This window comes from Panthera onca, chromosome B2 (genome assembly GCF_046562875.1).
Source record: "Panthera onca isolate mPanOnc1 chromosome B2, mPanOnc1 haplotype 2, whole genome shotgun sequence".
Classification (NCBI taxonomy): domain Eukaryota; kingdom Metazoa; phylum Chordata; class Mammalia; order Carnivora; family Felidae; genus Panthera; species Panthera onca.
This window is the reverse complement of record NC_138343.1, coordinates 57,417,925-57,434,287: the sequence shown is the minus strand read 5'-3', so window position 1 is coordinate 57,434,287 and position 16,363 is coordinate 57,417,925. Positions and strand designations below refer to the sequence as shown.

At 38.3% G+C, this 16,363-nt stretch overlaps 1 protein-coding gene across 2 annotated transcripts in view; it reads left to right on the top strand.

Moving 5' to 3' along the window:
* The window catches only part of LOC132667946 (protein eyes shut homolog), a 577,410-nt gene that overhangs the window by 428,120 nt on the left and 132,927 nt on the right, over positions 1–16,363 (top strand). For both annotated transcript variants that reach the window (XM_060617196.3, XM_078447046.2), the window contains one exon: positions 16,106–16,278. In XM_060617196.3, coding sequence (XP_060473179.3) covers positions 16,106–16,278 — 173 coding nt within the window. The remainder of the gene's footprint in view (positions 1–16,105; positions 16,279–16,363) is intronic.

Below are 16,363 nucleotides of genomic sequence, written 5' to 3'. Positions count from 1 at the left end.
CCTTATGCCTGCAGATGCTGCATCCCTGGTAGGCCCTTGTTCTATCAATTTGTTTCCAGGTCAACATTTTGCATTTTATTGTAATCAGTGAAATAGCATCCTGACTTACCTGCCCTCCCAGTGTCAGTTTTAAAGAAGAATAAAGCAATTAAGTGCATAATTATATTTGATTAGCAAAGAGTAAGAAAACAACCTTTTGTGCCAAATATAAAAGGTGCCTCATCCTCTGTACCCAGATTTGATTTGCCCACATACACCTCCCTTCCCTGCTAGTATTCAACACCCTGAAACTCTTGTTCTTGCACTTTTTGCACTTTTGAAAAATGTCAACACTCAATTTTATAGCATTTGATTTAACGCTTTTGGGGGCACTTTCAACCTTTCGTAATTTATAGTCATCTCCCAAAAATGTGTGATAGGCACAGTTAAGGTAGCAGTCAGAATAAAAGGTCAGTATATAGATTGAAGTGTTATAAGACAGCAATAAAGATAATGGACTAAAAAAAAATGCAAAGCAGAAACTAAGTTCTTTAACACCTCATCATCTCATTATCACCTCATTACCAAATTCCTAAAAGTTCATCATTTTGAAAATGTGCTATGTTGCAACTTGCATAACATTATTTATTCCTGGAATCCTCTAAATATTTAACACAGTGATCTAAATGATAACATCAAAATTTTTTCAGTGCACAATCATGTGGATAACATTCTCTTTTCTCTTTGTGCTTAGTCTGTACAGACTAGGGCATTTCCAACTGTGGCTTGATTTCATATTATCTTACCTAAAAAATGGAGAATAGGTCTTATATGTAAACAAGATATCTTAAAATAAAACTTAAAATAAGTCAAGTCTTAATCTTATAAAATGTACTCAAAAGAAAACTCAATGTTCCTTAAAATCAAAGGTTTAAGATTGCCTTTGTGTGATCCATGCCAATAAATATGAAGGTATTTTCTTTTGGTCAATAAAAAGCATATAAATTATTTAGACACTATTAAATGAAGGCATAACAAAAGTCTTGAGCATCAAGTTTCCTTTTTTTCACCCTAGAAAGAAAGAATCTCAAATGCTAACTTTTAAGTTCCTTTATAGGTCTTGAAGTCATTCCATGTGAGAGATGTTTCATCTGAAGACAGCTCAGTTTGAAAAGATTGCCAGTCACTCATTTTGTGTTCAACAAATATTTGATATATCATTCACTATCCACCATTCACATTGGAAGAAAAATATTCCCTCCAAGCAGTACAATCATAACCAATGCTTACATCAAAAATAAGTTGAAGAGACTCAGTTCATTATAAAGACTCTCTTTTTACTCCCAAAGTGGGTCAGGTTCTTGTAGTGGAACTATTGTGGAAGAATGGAAACCAGGTCACCAGAAATGGGTATCGTAATCATCTAGGAACCTGTTAAAAAATATACAGGCCCATTTCCTGTGCCTATGGATCTGAAGTTTTGACAAATTTTCATTTTCCCATGGCAATTCTGATGAGAAACTAGTTTTAAGAACTACTAATCTAAACTAAAACCTTACTAAGATATAGTCATGTCTTATTTGTTTCTCTGTCTTCGAAGCCACTGTATGACTGGTTCATGTCAGGACTTCATAACTATTACTGAATATTTGAATGGTAAAGTGAATGGTATCAATGTGTCAAAGAAAAAAGAAATTAGTTCTGGCCATGGGTATCATTGAGAAGGTGGCATTGAAGTAGTACTTAAACTATAAGAATCTTTAGTTCTCTACCTAAAAAGAATGGTGCCCTGAAAATAGGTTTTTATGGAGCAACCACAGAACAATGGACAGATATTTTTGGATTGGAGAACTTCCAGCCTTGCAACTCATACCACAAAAGAAGCAGCCTACTTGGCCAGCAACCTAGGTCCTCCCTAATGCTACTGAATTACTCCTAGGTTATCAGTGCCTCATGGAATATATGTGTCACCACTGCACCATCAAGAAAGCTTAATTGCTATTTATAAAACATAATTTGTGATTAAGATATTGGAAGATATTAGATTTCCATTTAAAAACTGCACTTAAATTGGTGTTAATTTAGCCATGTAATTTAGCATGAGACCCAAATGGAAAGAAAGAGGCAAATACAAATTTAATAAAAATGGAAGTGCTCCACACAGACAATAGAGTATTTCTTCACAAGACCAAGGACTGAGAACTTTAAAATATATTATTTTCACAACAGCTGATAAAGTGACTTAATATGCAATTTCTACCAACAAAATTCCTATTTTCCAGAGAAAATAATATTTTTACGAAAGAAAAACTTGTCTTCTCCAGGAATGTTTGCAATATAGATTGATCTTTCACTATGTTAATGAAGTGATTTGATAACTTAAATGTAAAAATGTGTCCAAAGTATTCTTTATTGACCCACCTAAAGTTTCAAAAATCAGGTTTTGATGGACTATCCAAAAAACAAACTTGACATGAAAGAAGCCTTTGCATTCTTAATGCTTGCAAAACTGATCTATGTTTTTGCTTACCAGGAACCAAACTAGGTCAAGATCTGTGTGTGTGTGTGTGTGTGTGTGTGTGTGTGTGTATGTATATACATATATACATACACACACACACACATATATGTGTGTGTGTGTGTATATTCTCAAGAGTCTACTCAATGAACTTTTGAATGTGTATACACCCATGTAACCACAGCCCAGATCAGGATATATAATATATCCAACTCCCAGGAATACTCCCTTGTGCCCCCTCCCAGTCCATTTTTTCTCTCACAAGTTAATCACTGTCCTGTCAGGAGATTTTATTAGTAAAATTAAAAAGAAGTGGAGTGTTGTCAGTAAAAGAAAGCTCTAGTTCGAAATTCCAGATATCTATGTCTTCTTTTCATTTACCTTGAAGAAACTGTGCATGTATCTCTTTAGTAGTAGGAGCACTTCAGGAGATTGCTTGAGGTATGTATTCTTAAAAGAAAAAACATCACATTCTCTATTTTGTTATCTCACCCTGAAAACACGTAGAATTTTTGTTGTTGTTATTTCCTTCAACACACATTTATTCAGGAACCATTACATGCCAGCCATTGTTCTAGACTCTGGGAACACAAGTCTCTGTTACAGACCAAAGATTCTGCTCTCCTGGAGCTTCCATTCTAGGTAGTAAAGTGATCTATAAATTTATAATGAGTACTCAAATAAATTTGTAAGGAAATAAATAGGAATATTTCAAATGTGATCAGTTGTAGTAAACATATTAAGAGTGATGATAGAGGAACGTCTGGGTGGCTCAGTAGGTTAAGCTTCCAACTCCAGCTTAGGTTGTGATTTCACAGTTCGTGAGTTCAAGCCTTGCATCCGGGCTCTGCACTGTCAGGATTAGAATTCTCTGTCTCCCCCTCTCTCTCTGTCCCTCCCTAACTCGTGCTTTCCCTCTCTCAAAATAAATAAAAACTTTAAAAATTAAAAAAGAGTGATGATAGAGATGGACATTCTGGGGGCAACATTCATTTCAAGGATAGTCTCCTTTCAGGACATAACATTTCAGCTAAAATGATTTCACTTAATGTTGGAAAGGCATCAGCCATGCAAAGATCATACAAAAGGGGAAGATGGTTCTAGGCAGAGCACAAAGGGCTTAAGTGGGGAGCATGCAGAAGGTTTGCAAAACAGAAAGATTGGGATCAAAGCTTGGGTCCCCCCCAAAAAATAGAGGTTGTATCACAGTCTTATGTACAGGCAGTGTTTTGGAGGTGATTAAAAAGAGTAAGTAAAGGACTGGGGACAGAATGGGCAAGGGAAGGTCAATGGAAGGGAAGTTATCAAGTCACAGCTCTCAGTGCCTCAGGACTCAATTCTGCAGGGACCTCCTGAAAAGCCTGCACAAGGTCTGCAAGAAATATTCACCTTCAGGGTGAAAGGTGGAACCATTGAGACCACCATTGTTTGAGATTGTCCCATGGGGCATTAACCTTGCTCTTTCAGACAGTGTTTTCATGGGGGTAGAAAGGGTCTATGAGAAGTCCTCAGTCCAAGGCAAAAATGATCTATACTCTTCTCATGGTGAAAAGTAGAGTGTGTTTAGTATGAGTTCCCTGGGAACTGTACATTAGAGACACATCTGAAGTCAGTTGAGCCCAGGGATTTGACATACTACTAAGGGCAGGTGAAGCAGGTGCATAGTGATTAGGTGGAAAGAGGTGAGTCAGAGAGGAAAGCAAGGACCAGATCACATCCAGCCCTATGGGTCCTTGTAAAAAAAAATTAGATTTTATTCCAAATGTAGTAGGAGGCCATTGCTTTAAAAACTAAGGAGTAGTGTGACTGACTGGTGGCTGAATGAGCCCATTGAACAAAGAAAGGTGGACACTATGCCATGTATGATGTTTAGTCAGGATTCCTTTTACACTTTTCCTTGATCAACTGATAGGGAAAAAAATCACACTATTATGTAACTGAAATGTTGAATATATTTTGATATAAGATCTGAGACATCCTTGCATGATCTAGCTTCTGCCTAGTTCTTCAAATCCTCTCCCTTTTTCTGACCTCTAAGCATAATGGCTGCTTTTGGGTCCTGAGATGTGTCAGGCTTTCTCTCATATCCTGGCCTTCATACATGTTGTTCACTGTTTGAAACACTCTGCAATTTTCACCTAGCCCAATTCCTTATTTTTTGTATTTCAGTTTAATTACTAATTCCATGGAAAAGTCCCCTCTGCCTACCATCTAAAAGAATCCCCCTGTTGTCCTCTCCTGTAGTACCATGTGATATTCTTTCTCAGCACTTAATGTAATTTATAATTTTATACCCAATAGTTCAATTCCTATCTCCCCATTTAGATTGCAAATTCAATACAAAATGGGACTGTATCTGTTTTATTCACTCCAGTGTTACAGGGCCTAGCAGTACCTGGCATAGAGAAGTCCAGTAAATGTTTGTTGAAAATGAATGAATGATTCAAGGTAAAGGTGAACTAGCTCTAGTTCAGGCATGGCAAATGGCCCTTTGCCCCTCACGAAGGCCATGGAACACCTTCAAGGAACTTTAGTGCAAAACCAAACACAATGTGACATCACTGCTTTTGGCAAATGGTGTATCTGTGAAAAATATCTGTATGAAGCTGTTTATTGGAGACTTGAGTGACACCTTCTGTAATAAAACAAGGAATCCCTTAAGCAGTCTGTTTTATGCATTATCATATACCTTTATACCTAAGGAGTCACTAACAATACTTTTGATAATAAGTGACTCCTGAATAACTTCCAGATTAGCAAGTTCTCTTTTGTTCTTTTTTAGAACAAGATAACTTGATTTTTGATATCAGAGGTTGAAAGTAGCTGCAGAATTTTTCAATTCAAAGGTCTAGTGCATCTCTTCTTTCTAGTGTGAAAGTCTAAATCCACTTCAGAGAAGTGCTGGCATAGGATTAAAATAAATTGTGTCCTGTCTTTAAAAATTCTATAGAATAATCGACCTTCCTAAATCCCAAGGATAGCAATAGCTTCCTACATAAGATTAAAGTAGCAAACAACTCTTTGTCCCTTGACCTGCATTTTTGGTGCCTATTTTATTTTAATTAGATTTAAAACAACTAAGATAAATCAAGATTTTTCTACCCCATTTTACAGGTTAGCATAAATAAAACTTATGTCAAAAATTCAACTCTATTATATAATATCTCCTCCATACTGTCTAGTATTTTGTATATATGTACCATGGAGGGGGAAGAAGAGAGATTAACTTTAAATGAAATGAGTTAAGAAATGAATTCAAGTTATTATTTAATAATTCTAAGAAATAGGTATTTAAACTTGTGTCCATTCAAATACAATTTTAAGTTGCATAGAAAATTTTAATTCAGTTTGAACTGATTGGAGAGTTTGCAACAACTGATAACTCATAATGTTAATTACCAGGAAATAAAACTTTTTTTTTTTTTTTTTTTTACCAGGAAACAGTTTGAACCCATAAAACAAAACTTCAAATGATTCTTGCTAAAAAAATTTAAAGTTGCTTCTGGCATTCAGAGATCTGTTCTGTGCTATAGCCTGTCTCAGAAGAAGGTTTTCTGAACCCAATAGGTAATCCCTTTCCAAACCAGTTCTATTTCTGTGCTATGGTGAGCCTAGCGGTTTTGGATTTGTTGAGTGAAGCAATTTAGGAATTGCTTCCTGCAGATGGAGATGCATTTTATGGTGAATCATTGGAGCTTTAAAAATAACAAACTGCTGGAAAAGAGGCTTAAAATGATCCCCCAAATAGTGAAATCTTATCTAGCCCATCTGATAGAGCAATTGAGGGTAAAGAAACTAATTGAAACTATAGAAACAGCAGGAAAAGTTGACTGTTACTTTTTTTTTATCCATTTAATGTAAAAGAAAATTGCCACATCTAATAGAGTGTCAAAATAATGTTAACTAGGTATAAATGCCTTTTAAAACTGTCCTTTACCATCCATAAGGTCACTGAACTGAGAAGCTTGCCTCCAGCCGAAACACCTTTTGATGAAGGCTGGCCATTGTACATGGTTTTCAAAGAAATAGCACAGTCCATTTTAACATCATGTCAACCGATTCCAAGAGATTTAGTCTTTTCCAGTGCAAAGAAGTTGAAAACTTAAACTTTTAATTGAAAAAGCCTGAAGCCACTTTCAACCTCTTGTATTTAAAACTCAAATTATCCCTTTCAGGATTAAAGAAAAAAAGAAGCCCACATATCAAAGGTAACAAAGCAGTGATTTATTATCAGTAGTTCTTTTTTCAGGAAAGCTGTTTTCAGTTCCCTGAGCTTTGTATCTCAGTTGTATCAACTTAACAGAAAATATTCTTCTGAGGTCACGCCTAAATATGTGTAAATTTGAACTCTAATGAAATGCGTTTTTAAGTAATACAGCAGTTAAAATAAAATAATTGCCTTTCCACTTCAGAATTAGTTTTAGGTGAGAATTCTTTATATTTAATTAGTACATTCAGCATAACAATAGACTAAGGGGAAAATATTATGACCCTAAACAGAGACCCCAGTTTGGGATAGTCCCTGTTTACTCCTGTTGCCCTGACACCCTTTCCAGTTTAACACTCATCAAAGATGTTTCATTTTATAAAATGCATCATCATCATCATCACGAGCACTTGCATGAAAATGAGCTGGGATGCTGTCTGTCCAGTGAGCTCTCTATCTCATAGACTTGGCTTCTCAGCCGTCCCCACGAAGCTAACCAAGTTGTCCTCAGGAAGAATAGCTATGTCATGTATGGTAATTGTATTCATAAAGGAATATTCATTTAAGCTTAGAACTCTGCCATACCATGTTTCCACACACATGAGTATCTTTCCAAGTAGTGATAACAAAAGGTATAATAGATAAAGACTTCTAGTGCAATCTTTCTTATTTTATTTATATGGTAAGTGGCTGGTCCAAATTATTTGGTCAAAAACCAAATTATTTTTTACAAACATAACTTATTTTGATACTACCTAACATATTCACTAGGATACCCATGGATGTTTCAAATAATACATGTGTAAAAATTACCTCATTATATTTCCTCCTTCTTTCCAGATTTGTATTCTTTAGTTCTAAGAATGGCAGTTGTCCAAACCAGAAATCAGTCATCAAGTTAAATACATATTTTTCCTCTAACCATCTAGTAGATAATTTCTCTCCATGCCCACTTCCATTGACTTTATCTACACTTCTGCTTGGATTTGTTTTAATAATCTCCTCCCAACTGGCTTCTCTGCATATGATTCAGAGTCCAATAAGGAGACAGAAACCACACAGTAATTTAAGAATATTTAATATGAAGAATTATTAACTAGTAACAGAGGATTAACTCCTAAATGATAGAGTACATTAGAAGTTTAGGTATAGCAAATGTAGCAAGTAAGTCCTACCTTTAGGGCTGGGGAAGAATAATCAAAGAAGGAACACATTTGGAAGACACACACCAGCTAGTATTTAGACCCCTTTGGAGAGCATGTGGTCATTGGATATAGAAAAGTCCACTGAGGTGCCACAGGCCAGGACTGGGAAAGAGGAATCTATCCAATGAGGGGCTGAAGAAACTTGCTGTGCAGCCACCTGCTGGGTTATTGCTGAAACTCACTGGGATGCCCTCCCCTGGGATGCTAGGAACTTCACTAAGAAACCACCCACAGGGCTGCTGCTAAACTTACTAGAATTTTGCTCACTGGGGACCTATGAAACTCTATTACAAGCCACCCACTAGAGAGCCAGCAGAACTTTCTGGAAAGCCACACTTGGGAGTACTGCTGACCTTGCTAAGAATCCACTCACTGGGACACCTGAGTTTTGCAGGAAAGTCAGCTGGAACATAGGCTTAGTGGGAATTCACCTGAGGAGGTGCTGCTGAAACTTGCTGGGGTGAGCACCACTGGGTTTCCTGCACATGCCTCCAACAGGTGTTAAAAAAAAAAAAGAAGGAAAAGGCAGCATCTACGCTAGGAAGAGAAACCCCTTTTCTCAGTGTCACTCCAGTACATTTTCCACACCATAGCCCTAGAATGATAAATCTAAAACACAGTATGACTATTTCTTTGCCTAAAACTCCTTCAATGGGGTAAAAAGAAAGAAGGATGGAAAAATGAGTGCAAAATGAGTGGGAAGTCAAGGCTTGATGTTGCTGACTGCAACTTTATCTGTAGAGTGTGAAATAAAGTCATCTCATGTGAGTGTGGGACACAGGGCTTAGAGATTAGGAAAGATCTAAACAATCAGTTTGTAGAAGGAAAGGAGTCAAAGCCAAAATTAATGCAAACCTTCTGCCGAATGAATTGTGAATGTTATCTGGACTAACATAAATGTGTAAGATATGCTACAGGGAGGAAGCCACATGACTTGAAGAACCTTATATCTGTAGCCACCTTATATCTGGACCTCAGAACTATAAGCTAAATATACCATGTGGTTCAAGGGGTGGGCATTAAACATCTTTTTAGTCAATAGTCTCTGATCTGTATTATTCAGAACATTGACTCAGTATAAGGAGGTTTGGGACAGTTCCACATGTTCCCTCTTTGTGCTAAGTGGCAGACCCAAACTGTAGTGTGAGAGCAAACCTGACAAATCAACATATTTAGAGGCAAGTCCTCTAAATTTCTTGCTTTTCCCCCACCAAAATTAGAGTATAAAGACCTGATGAAGGGCACCTGGGTGGCTCAGTGGGTTAAGCATCTGACTCTTGGTTTCAGCTCAGGTCATGATCTCACAGTTTTGTGAGTTCCAGCCCCACAATGGGCTGTGTGCTGACAGTGCAGAGCCTGCATTGGATTCTCTCTCTCTCTCTCTCTCTCTCTCTCTCTCTCTCTCTCTCTCTGTCTCTCTCCCTCTCTCTTCCCCTCCACCACTCGTGCTATCTCTCTCTTTCAAAAAAATAAATAAAATAAATAACCTTAAAAAAAAAAGATGAAAGGGAGGACCTGGAATAAGTGAGAAATTAAGATAAATTAAATTTCTTGGTGCAAATTGAGTGTAGGAATATAGTAACATTCATAAAGAATGTTTTAGTGTTTATAAATGTGTATCTTTACTATTCCTTATGTGTGTGCAGAATAAATCCCTCCCCCAGCAATTTTGTAGATATTTCTTAATATCAGAAAAGAACAATCATCAACACTGTATGCGCTGTTTCCACCTCCCTGGCAACAGTTGAATTCACCATGGAAACAGTTGAGTAGAAATTGTATGTATGTGAACATTAGTGAGGTCAAGGGAATGGGTGAAACAGCACTTTGTTGGCTTAAATATTTTAAAAGAATTTTTGTTTCTTTTTAGGAGGAGTTAAAACTGCATTTTAAAAGCTTATACCAACTCTTCTAGTCTTAAATAGCCTCCAAATAGGCACATTATCGTCACAGAAATTATCTGAGAACTCCAGAGCTTCATAAGCGCTGCATTTACTGATTCTGTTATATTAAATCCTACCCAAATTGCCCTTACAGTGCAGGGGAGTGGAGACTGGCTAATTTTGCAATGAACACGAAATAAGAAAATCTATTATAAAATTGTTGCTTGGTCACAAAGTCTAATCTTAAAACCCTGAGATTTGTTTTTAATTGGGGGAGGTAATTTTAAACGTTGAAATGCTACAATAATTCAACAATTATTAATGCATCCTTTTATTTTTATTTTATTTTTAATGTTTATTTATTTTTGAGAGAGACAGAGTGTGAGGAAGGGAGGGGCAGAGAGATAGGGAGACACAGATTCTGAAGCAGGCTCCAGGCTCTGAGCATCAGCACAGATCCCGATGCGGGGCTCAAACTCACCAACCGTGAGATCATGACTTGAGCTGAAGTCAAATGCTAATCCAACTTAGCCACCCGGGCATGCCCCAATGCATCCTTTTATTTTCTCACCCATTGACACCCTCTACCTCATGCTTTTTTCCCAACCCGCTTCTCTTTGTGCCAGATTTGTTTCTCTTGCTCTTATCCCACCATTAACTGATTCAGATTCAATTAATTGTGTGTTTCATCCATGCCCACCTCCTTTCTGTAACATGTAACGAGCAGCTCATCATTGCCAAGTACTATGCAAGGCACATTCTCATGCATATCCCATTTAAATTATTTAGATTATGGCCACTTTTGCCATGTTAGCTCCCTGTCTGGGGTTTAATATTTTCTGAGGTTCCTCCCTTGGAAGCAAAGCTTTAACTCCATTTCAGAAGGACTAGTGGTTCCCACGGTAAAAGAAATGGAAAAGATATCTCTTCCTGGGAAGGAAATTTCTGATCATCCTTCTCCACCAATGAAGAACATTTTACAAAGTGAACCATGGTGTTAAGAGAGAGAAGGAAGGGTAGGGGAAGAGAGATTATAACATAAATTCAATCTCCCTTCACAAAATATCCACAGGATTGAATTGGACAGATCCTAGAACATGAGGAGACAAAAATATTTTATATTGTTGTGAATTACCCTTATTTTGTGTATTATCTCTTTACATGTGATTCTATAACTTTTATTATTGCTCATATCCTTTTTCAACTTCTTTGTTTCTACCCTTAATAAAATCTTTTTAATCAAAGATAAAAGCCCCTAAAGCTGAAGGACATTTTCCCTGAGCTCTCCATCTGAGGGTATATTATATAGACTATGTTTCTTTAAGTTCACTTTCTAGGCCGCCTTAAGATAATTTTGGCTTTGCATTTTTTTTCTATTATTTTCACATTTGGCTACTTTCAAAAAGAAAAAATGAAAAATGTCAAATATGATGGCGTGCCTTACCTCAAGAAATAACATCGTTGTAGGCACCTCTGTCCTAGAGGCAAACTATCTATGGATGTTGCAACACAGATTCTCCACACAGAGCTGACAACTCATTTGAAAGAAGTTCAACAGTGTTAACAAGACTGGGGGTTGGGCCAGGGGGTTCATGGGTATTGCTTTATAATCAGCAGACTCATTGTGGTGCCAGAAATTCATGAAAAAGGAAGGAAAGTTCCATTTGAACCACAGCTACTTGGGATCTCATTTGCATTCTTAAGCCGGTGCTGTGGTGCTATAAATAGAAGAGCCTATACATAGAGATGGGTTATTTCTGCCAATAGTGATTTTATTTTTTAGAAGCATCTAGAGACATTATTCATAAGGACTCATTTCTGTTCACTTTCCTGCAGAGAATTTCCCTCTCTTGACACTGTGGGTGGTCAACTTTGAAATCTGCTAATGATCCATTAGATACAAAGAATGCAGGAAGAGATATTTATTTTTTTAAGTTAATACATGCAGGAGTCCTTTTGTAGAAAATTTTCAGGCATCTGGCTGTTATGTAAATAGGGGCATCCTTTTCAAGCCAGCATCTTTTGATTTTTTTAATCAGCTAAATTTTCTAAAGATAATTTTTAATACCCGTAGAAACTTAACAACAGTCATTTGATATGCTAACCATATTGTGACTTGTAATTGAGTATGCTATAATAGTTACAGTACCAAAATATACAGATGTTTGCATACACTTAGATAGGTAGTATTTTTTTAACTAAGCTTTAAAATGACTGAGTGAATGTTTTCCTACTTCGTGTTGTTGTTAAGTGTAATATACATGCATATATATGCATATAATATACATACATAATATACATACATAAAGTAGACCCTGAATGGCACTAGTAAAATAAAAACCCTCTAATCGTTGTACTTTAGTGGATAAATATTGTATTTTCAGATATATGTTAGTCAAAAGCTAAAATGTAGCCCCAAAAGAGAAAATTACAATGTCCTGGCATCCTGCTAAAGACCCAGTAGTAACTAATGCCCATCAAGCTTTTACTTTGGTGAGAAAATTTGTCTCAAGGGAGCTGACTTTTGCAGGAAGTAAGCTATGCAGGATCACATGATGACATTTTTAAAACACAGAATCACGGGCATCACTCTACATCTCCTAAATCAAAATCTCAGAGGCAAGGGCAGCACAGGAATCTGCATTTTAAAAGCCATGGGGAGATTCACTGGTAACATTCTGTGGTGCCAGTCCACAGAGCACCTTTTAGAAGCTATTGACATTTGAATCCACATATTACAGAGCTAAGGCCTTAAAATCCTTGCTCACTGCCTAAATTCCCTTTTCACATACCTGTGCTGTGTTTTACAAAGATTAGTTCGTGCACTTATGCTATCTTCCCAAACAAGAGCAGAGCAAGTCTTATTTATTCCATGGTACCTGGCTCTTTCCATGACATAGGTGCCCAGCAAATATTGGTTGACAGGAATTGGGATTACATTTGGTGTTATGGTTTACAGGTAAGAACTTCACTCAGAGGAAGACTTGCAAAAACAGTTTTCTATGTAGTTCACAGGTCTGTGAAGGGTAAGATTTTTAGAACTTTTTCAAATTAAAAAAGTGTATTACATGTAAATATATTCTCCCATATCTAATTATACAGGGTCCAATAAGTTCACAGGAAGTTACAACATTTAAAGTAAACGGGGTCAAGGAGGGTGACATTGTTTTAATCACTGGTTCCAAACATGGAAGGTTACCTGAGGTCCTTCAGGCTTAGGACACTTACTTTCTTGGTCAGCATTGCCAATTGCTTCAGGGTGTGGCCTGGTATCCTTTGAGTTAAGTTAACAGCAAACACATTTGACTTGCTAGTTTTTGAAGAAGTTGGGATTTAGTAATGGGATCTTTGGCAAGATCTGACTAGGAGAAGCCTTTGGGTCCAGGTGTAATGCAGCTGGTAGCAAAAATAGATTTTATTAAAACTATTGGTGAAATATCTGGCACTCCAGGAACTATTTTGGAACTTGAAGGTGCAATTTGAAGTGAAATGTATGGAGGCATCATCATCTCAGTTGGTTAAAGCTAACTCTTTCTAATGAATACCAAGATGGACAAGAGGGCTCTGGACACTTGCTCATGGTTAGCGAGATAAGGTGGTCTTCCCCTTCCGCAGAGCGTTTTCTATAGAATTTCCATTTCTCTCTCTGCTCTGTCTGCCTGCTGATGTACAGATGCACGCAGTTAGTCATCTCCACATGAATTTATAACAACCAACTTCTTCCAACACCTGATGAAAGCAAAAAGGAAATGAGGCTTGATTGATCAATAGGACATGATTAAAATTAGTGCTTTCCTCGGTTTTTAACAGAAAAGTGTCTTTCCCGCATTTCAAATCTGGTTAGGTCTATATGATTAAAGCACTTATATCAATCAATACTTAGATTCGTTTGACTTCATATATGTGGCCTTCTCCTTTACTATAAAAAGACTAATTTGTTTTTTCCAGAATGCAGCTTTCAAGAGTTTTGCACTCCAAGACTTTATCCCAGAATACAGATGCTTTATACTAAGCTTTCAATTCCAGGTTAGGTGAGTGGAGGTGAAATTACATGAGATTTATCCATGGCCGCAAAAACGTTAAGTTCCTAACTAACACTTTAAGTCACACCAGAAGGTGTGACTTTCCCCAGTGCTTTCACTGCACCTTCCAGGTTGTCTGGCTATGCTTTTACCACTATTCTCGGGTGAGAAGGAGGACCATTGGCTCAAGCGTCCTCAAAATTTTATTTTGTAATACAGCCCCAAAATAGAAGAGTTTTTTAGGGTGCTTTATAACCATCTTAGCGGCATTGATCCTTAATTTTGGACCATTTCTGAAAACCTGAGATTCTGTATTTGTCCACTCTATGTAAAATACTATGCAAGTTGCCATGAAAGTTATTGTGAAAAATAAGCACACTAACCCAATCAAAGGAGGGATGCAGAGACTTGGAGCACAGTGAAGGGAGGCTTTAATCAACGCTCTTGCCAGAGCAGGTGTCTGATGGACAGGCATACTTGAGGCAGTTACAGCAGGCAATTTATCTCCAAGCATGCAAGTCCCTCCTCTGATTCCTCATTGGCTGAGTCCTACAGAGATTACAGCCTTACCCTGAAGTTGCCTAAGCCCATGTAAGGCAAAAAGTAGTCTGATTGGAACAAATGTACATTACCTGAATTGCCACAGAGACTTCAGTTTTTTGGCCCATGCTCATTACAAAGCCCATGAAATGGAGAGGAGGAAGAAGAACCAGGAAGTGAAGTGTCTCAGGTTTTGGGACTCCATTGTGGGGGGAAGGAGGTCGCACATATTTCCAATAGGTTCTAAACCTATTGTTAACTAGACAGCACAGCTTGTATTTGGTATTTCTGAAAATGAGTCATCTCACTTATTTCTCATGGTTATAAAATGAGTAAAGTATTCATCACCCGTGTTTGGCCCCTTAAGAGTCAAGAGAGCCTCTGAGGGTCTCAAGACCTCACCCGCCAAAGCTAGATTTACCTGTTATCTGATACATAAGTTCTTTCCATAGTGTTTTATCCCATTTCCCCAGTCCCTTACATTGGCACTACCAGGCATGAGCTCTCTATTCTCAGCCAGGCTCTCCCTTCTGAATGGGCAGGTGCCACAAGCAGCTTCATGGCAACCTCAGCAGTAAAAGCCAGTCAGCTGTTTTGGCCCTGTGTTCACCCTGCACTCAATTGGTAGCATTGACACCAAGAGTGGGAGTCTGCCTTCTGCGTCAGTATAGACTAGGAATAGGGGAGGAGTGAATCTGCATAGGCAAGCTGGGGCTACCTTTACTGTTGATGTTTTTGTAATGTTTATTTATCTTTGAGAAACAGACACAGAGCACGAGCAGGGAAGAGGCAGAGAGACAGGTAGACACAGAATCTGAAGCAGGCTCCAGGGTCTGAGCTGTCAGCACCAAGCCTGCATCTCAAACCCACGAACCTTGATATCATGACCTAAGCCGAAGTCTGAGGCTCAACTGACTGAGCCACCCAGGCACCCCGAGCTACCTTTACTTTAAAAGGGGGAAAAAGGGGCACCTGGATGGCTCAGTTGGTTAAGCATCCAACTCTTGATTTTGGCTCAGGTCATGATCTCTAAGAGCACAAAGCCTTCTTGGGATCCTCTCTTTCCCTCTCTCTCTGGCCCTTTCCCAACCTCTCTCAAAAACAAAGGTTGGCAGGTGGAGGAAATAGATGCAGGGAAGGCAGAAGCACCAGATTCCTGGTCACCATCCCCTCTGGAGAAGGCATGCAGGTGGATGAGCACAGTTTTCAGCTCTGGTTTCACAGGCACCCGCAGCCTGGGGCCCTGGGAGTTGTTTAGTCATTATGCTCCCCACTGTGCCTTTCTTTGTGAGCTACCTCAAGGGTGGCTGTTGGAGGACTTCTCCTCAGTGGAGGAAGCTTATCACCAGCTTGAAATTCTCCTCAGGTTGCATCTAAGACGTTTTCTTCTAATAGACATTTGAAGCACTTTACTAAGGCAGCGCCACACATATTTAATGAAGTCCTAAAAAGGCACCTAGTGCGCAGTAAAAGGTGAGGTAAATCAAAAATAAAAATAGATGGCTTAAAATAGAATTCATGGCCTCAGGCAAACTATAAAGCTGCTAATCTGCTTTCAATGCGAAGTGCACAGCTACAAATACTTAACAGTTGAAAAACACTGAGAAAGGGAGAAGACAAGGTGCAGCTTTTATTTTATGTGTGTGTGTGCGCGTGCGCGCACGCATGCGTGCGAATGCACGCACGAATCCACCTGTGTGTAAAGGATCATTGTTTTCTGATTGGTTTTATAATTCCTTTTCCCTTTTCAGTGACAGTGAAAACTGGTTTTGTGAGTGTCCAAGCCTGTACTCGGGCAGGATGTGCCAGTTTGCAACCTGTGAAAACAGTCCATGTGGAAACGGTGCCACCTGTGTTCCTAAATCCAGGACAGATTCCCTTTGCCTCTGCCCTTATGGGAGGTCTGGGCTCCTCTGCACGGAAGGTAAGAGTATTTGATTATTAAGCATTGAGCACCGCAAAAGGAGATGAGGAACATAGAAGTCACTCACAGAAATCAAGGACAGCAC